Raw genomic sequence first — 8254 nt, 5'->3', positions numbered from 1 at the left:
GGAAAGTAACGGTAATCTAATTACCGTTTTTGCAATAGTAATCCCTTACTTTACTCGTTAAAGTTACAGGTAACGCGTTACTGCCCATCTCTGCTTATCACTCAGGCTGTCACTGTATACGTAGTTCGAGAACCAGAAATCTCATTTCATGCATGTCACTCACTCTAATTACATTTGTGTTGTTAGACTGCAGTGTAGATTACATTAATGCAATAATGATTCCAGCTGAAATTTAATTGCTTGCACAAAGTTTCTATAACTAATTTAATTCATGTTATGAGCTAAACGTGCAACTTAAACTAGAGCCAGAAGAATCCATCTTAAATGAAACATCTGTTTGTATCCATTACATCCAATTCAGCCTGATTCATTAGAACCCGACTCCTGAACATGTTTCTGATAGAGCCACTCACCAGCTAAAACATGTTTTCAAATCAACATCTCAGTTTCAACCAGCAGTAGAAATCCTGCAAAGGTCTGAGCAGCGCTTCTGAATAATACCTCCAGATCATTAGGATTATTGGAAGTCATTGCATGCATGCCTAAATGATGCAGTTTGATGGAAAACACTACGGGCTTCCCATTTACGTCAAATTTAGTTTTTTGCTGATTACCTTGAAATCTCCAAACACCCTGTACGGCCCCCAGACCCCTCAGAGAGCTGCTACATGTCCAGGTTTAAAACAAAGGGGGAGCACGCAGTCGTGGTTTTAGCCTCAGTGATTAGATTTACTTTTAGAGCAAACCACTTATATCTCTGTTTAAAAAGAATAAAAGAAGTTTGGCTTTTTTAAAGATAACATGTTTACACCATCTTTAATTATTACATGTCTACTTATAAAAACACCCTGTAGCTCTGGTTTAGAAAGAAGCTACGGAAAGAAAGAATAATATAGTGATAAAGATGTGACGACACGGGTCTTGAGGCTTCTTCGAAACGCACGTCTTCACCCGGGTAGAACATTTGTTTCCTAATATTTCACAAGCTTTACAAAAGATTGTGGTTTAAGGTTTGTTCCTGCTCAGCACCTTTAAAGAATTTCAGTAAATGTGACAAAAGCCAAGCTTGAGCCTCTTCATTCATTAAGATCCATTTCCTAAGCCACTAACAACCACTTAGGTGTTCCTCACTCGGGCTTTCTCCTGTTGTACATTTACTCCTCACGTCACCTTGGCAACAGGCACAGCTGTAAAGAAACGTGACACTGTAACTAGCAAAGTGGGTAAACGAAGCGGGAGAGGAAATCCAGCTGATGGGTGTCTGAGACCAGTGATGACAGCCTTAAGACACACACAGAAAACACGTCTGCCCGGGGCTTTCTGACTGTCAGAGAGACAAGACCGCTTTAATAAACTTTGGCTTAATGTGCTTCCTATTCTTACATTAAGCCGCTCTCTGGAATAGGTTATGATAACGTCTCGTTTCTCAGAAACAGACACAGCAAGTAAAGCTTTTTTCCACAACTTATCCCGTTTTTACGAACGCACTGGGCCTCTGGAAGCAATACGACGCAAGAACAACAAAGCAGGGGAGGATGTGTTCATGGGAACACGCCTGCATATAAACACACAACGCAGCGCGCAGTATAAGGCCGGGCCTGCAATTCACCACACGCTGATCTGTGCGTTATTCCCACTTCGTCAGACCTGCTGCGATGTGCTAAGAGTCCTGCTCCAACACATGTGTCCCTTACGTAAAGCACTAATAACTGAGCACAACCTTCCACTATACTTTTTTCATAATCCATTAATAGACAAGTTGACTGAGTATACAGAGGTAAACGGAGGGTTTTCTGCAGTTTCAGAGTTACTTGTTAAGTAATTTATTGGTGTTCATGAAACTCAGATCTCCAGCTCAAATAAAAAGCTGACATCATGCGCAGGTTTGACTGCCTTATAAATATATAATTACAAATAAAGAAACCAGATGAATCCTGTAGCCTGACAGCTTTGAGCGGACCGACCGACTCACCAAGCCCCGCCTCCATACACACGTACACAAAGTTGGAAAGTTGGGATGTGAAGAGCAGCACAAAGGCTGTTTGCTGCTCCGGAGGCACAGTGATAATAGGTTTAGGTGGATCCGAGGTCTGAATGCCAACTGGTTGGAAAAGCTCATTAAACAGCCATATGAATTTAACCAGAGGAGAAAACGCAGATGTTTTCCACTAATGCGTTTAGGTCAGCATCACCAAGCAGCCCTATTCATGAGCTGTGCAGGTTCGGTAATCGTGTGAAAAGAAAATTTAAAAAGGAGAAAAAAGAGACTCAGATGGTTTCGGTTTGCTCACATTGATCTAAATAAAGCTTCATCCTGCCTGCCTGGTTCACAATCAGTCAGTTTTCACCAACAGCTGCTTAAAGTAATGCAGGCAACACCGCAGCATTTAACAAGTTTCCTTGTTTAAAAAATGTGTTAATTATTATACTAAAATGTCATTGTGTGCTTTTTCTTTTTCACAGCAACAGTAGGCTGGCATCAGGAGAAATTATACTGGCAATATATTAACAAAATAAAACCATTCAGCTGACAGGACGATTAAAATGATTCATTTATGGATGAAATTCTGAATGAGGGACGCCTGCTGATTATTGATTTTCTTTTGCTACGACTTTTATGATCTCTGCATCTCTCTGCTCCAGAGATCTTCATCTGTATCTGTCGCTGTATCTGCACAATGTGCACAAACACTTCACCCCCTCCTGCACCCATCCCAGTTGGACCATGACAATCCCATTCACCCTGGCAATATGTCATTCCTGATCCGATTAGTATCAGCAGCACTTGAGAAACCGCAAGCTCCTTGTGGTGAGGGTCCTGAGAGGGAGGCATCTGTTGGCTCTAACAGGGGAGACCAGGCCAGGCCGGGGGTGGAAGCCAGGGGTGAAGGCCCTCGGTAATCTACTGCAAACACGTGCCCGAGTGGAAACCAGAAAACAGCAGCCTCATCCTCACACACACACACACACGCGCACACGCACACAAAATACATCAAAGCGAATTGACAAATTCTGAGGGAATGCTCATTAAATCTGTAATATGATTCATAATTATCTGGACAGCTAATTTTAAGAAAAGCCAAGGCAATCTTGGCAGCAGAGGCACTTTTACACATTATGTCCTGGGCCGTGGCGTGAGAAGGCAGAAGTCTGTGTTCCTTTAAACTAAACCCCTCCTCTTAATTCTTTGTTTTATTCCTCAGCCCCTTTGTCCCCTCTGGGCTGAAGGGCTTCTTTCGAGAAAAGCAGGATAGAGGTGTAATCCTTAAAAACCTCGCTGTAATGCTCTCATGCTTCCCAAGATCCACTTTTTTAATCCTCATATACATGTAGAGGATTCATAAATCCGGCTCCAGCCTGACAAGATAGTAAATCTAGTAATATTACGACTGGGTGCAAAAACGCTGCCATCTACAACATGTGGCACAGAGATGTGATGATTGTATGATTATGGAGAAGAAAGAATTCACGGAAGTGTGATTCTTTGACAAAGCAGACTAATTTAAAAAATGAATCCAGGAAAGAAGACGCTCAGGAGGCTCGGGACAGTTATTTGTCTAATAAGAGTCAGTTTTATATATTTATTGGTTTTCTTGTCTTAGTTGATGAAAAACAATCATTAGAATCACTTAAAACTATAATTTTCAGACTTTTTAGACAATTAACTGGATACGCAGAAGAATGACAAATGAATATGCTGATTAAATTAATACTGAAAGCCTTACTTGTAGGCACACGTGAGCCTGTGCATGGAGCTTTCCACTCACTGTGTGGTTCAGCTCACATTAAAGAGTCATGATTAAGGAGCATGACAGCAGAGTGAAATAACACTGACATTAAAGGTCAGGCCATCGTGAGTCACTTTCACTCTAATCACATGACTCACACGTGGCGCTCAGGTGTTGTGTGTGTTTTTGTGTTTCGGTTTAAACGTAGCGCTTTAATAATCAGGTGCAGAGAACAGTTTGAAAGTGAGCGATTTTAGACGAATCAAAAAGCGAGTCAAAGATTATCCAGCTGGCTGCACTGTAAACATGACCTGCAGGCATTTCCTGCGCTCTCGTGTCCAACCCGGTCTCACAAACCACGACTAACAGCGAGTCTGGCTTAAAGCATTCTCACCATGCAGCGAGACCTCTCAGTCAAATGTCAATAAGGGCCGTCGAGTGGCGGTCGGCTGTAACAATGACGCCCTCCTCAGCAACACAAAGCCCCGCTGGGCTGCCGCTCCATTCTGGTAAGGGGTGGGGGCATGCTAAAAATACCACTGGGACCTGCTGCTATTCACTAAACAAACTGGAGCTAATAGGAGGCCACAGTGCTCTGCCACACACACACTGACGGAGATGGCTCTCTACGATGCCTCCCTAGAGAGCGAGATATAATCAGAGAGATTGGTGGCGGACTAGGGCAGTGAAACAGGCTGGTCTGTAGCCAACAGGAACAGGATAGCAGGTCAGGCCTCATCATCACAACATGTTTGCCTGGCTGGCACACTTCACACAGAAAGGATTTAGCAAATAGAGGTGTAAGAATGCAGCCAAAGGCAGGGCGGTAAAAAAAAGTGGAGACACTGTGAAATATTTTGGAAAAACAACAACAACAAAAAGGAGGAAAGGGTAACAAATGACAGTGAGAGACAAACATCACTCGCACGCACCCACAAGACTGGCATGGTCACAAATATTTACAGAAATGCTTGTGTGAAACCACAAGCAGGAAGACAGCATGAGCCTGTGGGCAGCAAGCAGCCACGCTTCAATTCCCCTGAGAGGCACCATCAATGCCCACCAGAGTCTTTGGACTTCTGCTCTAGTCGGTGCCATTCACTCCGGCTTTCTGACACGTTTGTGTGTTTATGAGTGCGCATACAAACAACAGCACGCACAACAGGATATAACTGTAACAAAGTGACGGAGACCAAAGTTAATAACGTATGCGAAGGAAAGCAAAAGCCAAATGCTGGAACAGGAAAACTCAAATCTGCAGCTTTAACCCACATTCTGCTGTCTCAATCTCCACCTAGTGGTGACCTGCTGCAACTGCAGGACTTGAGCTACAACATTGCCTGGTGAAGCAAGTTCATGTTCAACAGATTTGCTAAAATTGATTATTTTTAGTTAATTTTTATCAATATCTAGAAACAAACAGTTTTTAATGCTTTTCTGTCCACAACAGTTTTCAGTAGTCAGTATACGTCAAGATAACAAATCCAGTCAGACAACGAGGAGCAAACTGCTTTAAAAAAATACAAATCTGCTATTTTTTGTACTTGCTGTGTCTGAAAGTTCTGCTAAGTGTACCTTGGCCAAGACAGAGATGTAAGCCTTGAGAGAAGTCAGTGCCCGCCCTTGGAAAACAGACTGAGCACCCAGCTCAACGCGCAGGGAGTAGTGCAGCGTTGACTCCAGGTCTGCCATATACACCCTGAACCTGAGTGCAAAAAGCAAACAATCACATCAAGGCGAAATATGAGTCAGTAAAGATGTTTGTGATGTTGTGTCTCATTCATACTTGTCGAACGGTCTCCAGGGATCCTCCGTGTTGTTTTTAAGGAGTTCGGTGGAGACTGGTGGAGGCTTCCCTGACCGCACCACCCCCGGTAGCCTCTGGAGGGCATAAGAGTAGAAGGCACGAGCCTCAATGTCACTATGGGAGAAAGGGAGAAGTGAGGCCATCACTTACACGGGTTAATATAGGATGTTTTCAGTGTGAAAGCGCATCTGTGCAGAGCCGTGCACACTGAGAAATGCAACAATCACACCTGAGTAACATTAACGTGTCCGTTTCTGCAGCGAACCTCAAAAAGCAGTTTTCTGTTTAGTTTTTTATTTCAGTTTCAATCTTTTGTCTCAGCAGTCCAACGCCATAAAACCCTTTTTACGACCTGTATTTTTCACGGCCGTATATTTTACACACTTACGGGAATGCATTTTAAATACTAGGCAGATGGTGCCAGGGTAAGTAGGAGAGAGAGGTATGGCTGATCATTTAGGCATGTGATAACCCTGCAACCACAACCACAACCATTAAAGCGCTCACCACCCTCCATCCCTCACATCCTCCCCTCATTTTCCTTCTCTCCTTGTCACGGACGGAGAGAGAGGGAGGGGGAACGAGAGAGGGAGAAAGAGCGAGCGAGAGCATCGTAAAACTTGAACAGGATGGTAATAAGGAGGATGGATACTCGGGGCCAACGCTTACTCACACCAGCCTGGGACTCAATTACACCTGTGTGTGTGTGGGAGTGTACAGATGTGGAGGGAAAGCCATTCATCCAGCGATCCCCAGGGCCAGCAGGCAGGCAGGCAGGCATCAGGGTGAACTGAGGGGGAATGCATTCACCTGGGACCAGCACACATTACATGCATGAAGGATGTGAGACGCCACCCGCACGCTCGCGCGCAGACACGCAAACACAGGCGCACACCACTGTGCTCTCCCAGGATCAATCAGACATTCAGCGATGATGGGAGGCCATCTGTCGCCGTGTGTGGCTGGGGCTTGTTTGGCAGGTGAAGCCAGAAAAGCAATGGCATTGTTTTCATGCAAGAAATTAAAAAACCTCCCTTCTGTACAGTGATGGAGATGAGGGGGGCTGGAAAGGGGAGAGATGGAGGGTGAATAAATAAAACAGCAATAAATCATTTCCTCTTTGCATTTGTCAACTAAAAAGAGTCCTCTTTGCATGCCAAGTTATTGAAACAGCCAAACAAAGAGGCATAAACAGCAGATGAATTTGCAGGGTGAGGAATGATCAGCGCCGCTTTATGATGGTGAATAATGGAGTGATTTTGATGCTCTGATCCCATTAAGAGGCCAGATGTTTAAAAATATTCTCATGAATAGCGTTCAGATAATGAGAACACTACCAAGCTTTTCGGAAGAGAGCGGTGCAGCCGCGTGTTGAACAATGACAACCAAAGGGGAATAAACTTTGTGTTTGTGCAACTCTGACCCAGTTTGAAAGGAAAGAAAACAGGTAGGAGATCCACGCAGGGCACGGACCTTCTAGTTCCACAATATTCACCAGGTGGCAGATGTTTCCACAGCCAGCGTGAGCAATGCATGTGCTTCTCTCAGGCTCACTGCCTCAGCTCAGCCATTCAAAAAGAACGGCCTCATTATAATAATGCAGAAATCAGATTTTTACGTTTTGTGCGCCTGTTTCACGTTTCATTGCTTTGGGCAAGGAGCAACTGTGTTGGACTGAGAAACAGACATTTCTACTGGAGCCTTAGACTTTCTTATGTTTTTGTTAGTGCTTAGCCAAGGTTACTGTCACATTTTAGCTGGCTGCCTCCACTTATGTGTTTACATAGTGTGGTCGGTTTTATAGTGGTGCTAAACTGGTGGAAACTGCGCCCGCGAGCCTGCACTGGTGCTCACTGCTACCCTCTTTTCTCACCTGTATTCTCCTCTAGTAACTGCACAGCGAGGCCAAAGCGCATGAAGGACACGTCGTACAAAGAGCTGTAACTGCCCTTTTATGTTTGTGCTGTACAGTCCAAAGTTCTGCCCACCCACAGAGATGTTTTCACTTTCTGGCCGATTAGAACGATTCTCACGATGTCCAAGAGTTTATACGGAAACAACAAGGTCACCAAATAATGAACAATAACAAATATCAGTCAGAAAAATCAAGGAAATCCCTGAATAACAAGGTTGATTAGACAAACTGAGTAAAAACATTAGATAAGGAGTGTGTGGGTTGTTTCAAATATTTTGATTTTTTTTTCCATAAGATCATCAGTATTATTATAGAGCATGCTGAACGCCCTTACATTTTCCTTATACTAGAAAAATGTGTTTATAAACTTGATTTTGTCACTTTTTCAAAAGCAGTTTGACATGCAGTAGATACTGTAAAGACTCTCACACTCTGAGTCTGGTGAAGTTGCCTCCAGGATAATAAAGGTAACAGGATGGAAACTCGGTGACGCCCAGTTTGGTCACCAGGCTTTCCTCAGTGTTCAGGACCCTGCGCACCGCAATGCTGTCAAACTGTAACAGGTCCAGGGTCACCTAACGTACAAAACACACACACACTTTACCTCGCCATGTTTCATAACACGGACCTATTTAATCTTAATACGCCGCCGTTTGACAACAAACACTGCGAGCGTTTCAGTCACATCTCCGACGTGTTACCTCTCGGCCAACGTACGACGTGGCATCTTCAAAGATGAGAGCCAGGTGTTTGACATCGTTCGTCTCAAAGAAGACGTCGACCTCCATTTGGCTGGGGGGACGG

At 44.1% G+C, this 8254-nt stretch overlaps 1 protein-coding gene across 1 annotated transcript in view; it reads right to left on the bottom strand.

The window, feature by feature from the left end:
* qsox1 (quiescin Q6 sulfhydryl oxidase 1) overlaps positions 1-8254 on the bottom strand; it is a 24565-nt gene that overhangs the window by 11299 nt on the left and 5012 nt on the right. Inside the window, exons 5-8 of the mRNA XM_005945921.3 lie at positions 8152-8242; positions 7880-8025; positions 5515-5649; positions 5304-5433 (exon numbers count right to left, since the gene is read on the bottom strand). Of these exons, the coding sequence (XP_005945983.1) occupies positions 5304-5433; positions 5515-5649; positions 7880-8025; positions 8152-8242 (502 nt within the window). The remainder of the gene's footprint in view (positions 1-5303; positions 5434-5514; positions 5650-7879; positions 8026-8151; positions 8243-8254) is intronic.

Source organism: Haplochromis burtoni, unplaced genomic scaffold, assembly GCF_018398535.1.
Source record: "Haplochromis burtoni strain Fernald_Lab_line unplaced genomic scaffold, NCSU_Asbu1 Contig_466, whole genome shotgun sequence".
Lineage (NCBI taxonomy): Eukaryota > Metazoa > Chordata > Actinopteri > Cichliformes > Cichlidae > Haplochromis > Haplochromis burtoni.
The sequence above is the reverse complement of the archived record's forward strand: the minus strand, read 5'-3'. Positions and strand labels throughout refer to the sequence as shown.